We start from the raw sequence: 1,913 nt of genomic DNA on the forward strand, positions 1-1,913 counted from the left end.
TTAAATGAGATACACACTTAGCCATATAAATATTGTTATAATATTGATTAATTAATATTAAGATGTCTTCAAGAGAATTTAGAATAAATATATGTATACATGCAAAGCAAATTGCACGTATAGGCTCTGATTCCTCAAAACCTTCATGGTGGTTACTCTTTGATATAGAGTGGCATTCATACAGTTTTGTTCTTAAAATTTCACTTTCTTAATGAGTTTGTATAGCTATTGATTTTATTAGTACCTAAATTTTAACAAAACATTCAAGTTTCTTATCCACAGTAACTAGTCATACCTTCTCTTTCATGTTCTCAAAAACACCTCCCTGGGCCAGTACAGTATTGGACTGCAAATCAAAAATGAATCCTGATGAATCTGAAACAATGAGAAGGAAAAAATATATTCAACATGGTCCAAAGCTAACATATAATCCATCCCGTAAAATGGAAGGGCCAATACTAGCTGCTTTTCTCCCATAAACAGCTAACAAGAAGTTAGTTGTTATTTTGCAAATTCTATTATATAGATAACTGATAACTACATTTGCATTAAAATTATAAAATTAATTTTATTTTAATAGAAACTGTCACAGCTTGAGAAAAACACTAAGTACATCACCTATATTAGACTGTCCAGTAATCCTTGGTATCTTTGTTAACTATCTTATGTTAATTTAAAAGACCCTCTAAAGTAAAGTAGCTAGTAAAGTAAATAGCTCCTCAAGGTAAAGTTTAATACTAACAAATATGAAAATGTGAGAATGAGAGCTTCTGTGGCATTAATAATAACAGCACATAAAAGTACTTTCCATCTTCCAGACTGCAACACACACACACCATGTTCTTAGACTATGAACTCCATGAACACATTTGTTTGTGTTCCCAATATAATACTTGATAAAGCAATGTACCTGAGTTTACATTACCGGCACAAATGGGAAAACTTAGTTCAATGTAAGTAATTACAGAAAAGAGTTTGGCTTCCCTGCACTTCTAAAGAAAAGGCTACCTATGAATTTAATCAGTTTCTTTACCCGTGACTATATGATCAACAAATTACCTCAGCTTTAACACCTGACAACTTTGTTTTAATCTAATGATATGCGATCCTAGGACATGGTTAGAGTGCTTCTCAAATTCTGATGTGTATACTTAACATCTGGGGAAATCTCCAGTTAAAATGCAGGTTCTGATTCAGGAGTCTGGCGCGTGGCCTGAGGTTTTTCCTCCCAAGCGGTATCAACACTGCAGATCCATGCACCATACTTGGGAGTAGCTTGGGGGTTAGAATTTCAACAAAGCAAGTAAAAGGGGAAATTTTGAGAAAAGGGGTTGCTGTGGTCTGAATGTTTGTGTTCTCCCCTCCAAATTCATATATGAAATCCTACAGTGATGGTATTAGTAGGTGAGGCCTTTGGAGAGTGGAGTCCTCATGAATGGGATTAGTGCTCTTTTTTTTTTTTTTTAATTTTATTTACTTATGTGGCTGCGGTGGGCTCTTCCTTGCAGAGTGCAGGCTCCAGAGTGTGAGGGCTCAGTAGTTGTGGCGCGTGGGCTTAGTTGCCCCCACGGCATGTGGGATCTTACTTCTCTGACCAGGGTTTGAACCCGCGTCCCCTGCGTTGGAAAGCGGATTCTTAACCACTGGACTACCAGGGAAGTCCCAGGATAAGTGCTCTTATAAAAAAGATTCTAGGGCTTCCCTGGTGGCGCAGTGGTTGAGAGTCTGCCTGCCGATGCAGGGGACACGGGTTCGTGTCCCGGTCCGGGAGGATCCCGCATGCCGCGGAGCGGCTGGGCCCGTGAGCCATGGCCGCTGAGCCTGCGCGTCCGGAGCCTGTGCTCCGCGATGGGGGAGGCCACAACAGTGAGAGGCCCGTGTACCGCAAAAAAAAAAAAAAAAAAAAAAATTCT

General features: G+C 39.5%; 1 protein-coding gene across 4 annotated transcripts in view; it reads right to left on the reverse strand.

The window, feature by feature from the left end:
• SPATS2 (spermatogenesis associated serine rich 2) overlaps window positions 1–1,913 on the reverse strand; it is a 151,315-nt gene that overhangs the window by 41,419 nt on the left and 107,983 nt on the right. For all 4 annotated transcript variants that reach the window (XM_024736774.1, XM_024736776.1, XM_024736773.1 and 1 more), the window contains one exon: window positions 296–375. In XM_024736774.1, the coding sequence (XP_024592542.1) occupies window positions 296–375 (80 nt within the window). The remainder of the gene's footprint in view (window positions 1–295; window positions 376–1,913) is intronic.

The sequence above is a fragment of the Neophocaena asiaeorientalis genome, unplaced genomic scaffold (assembly GCF_003031525.2).
Source record: "Neophocaena asiaeorientalis asiaeorientalis breed wild unplaced genomic scaffold, Neophocaena_asiaeorientalis_V1.1 scaffold134, whole genome shotgun sequence".
NCBI lineage: Eukaryota > Metazoa > Chordata > Mammalia > Artiodactyla > Phocoenidae > Neophocaena > Neophocaena asiaeorientalis.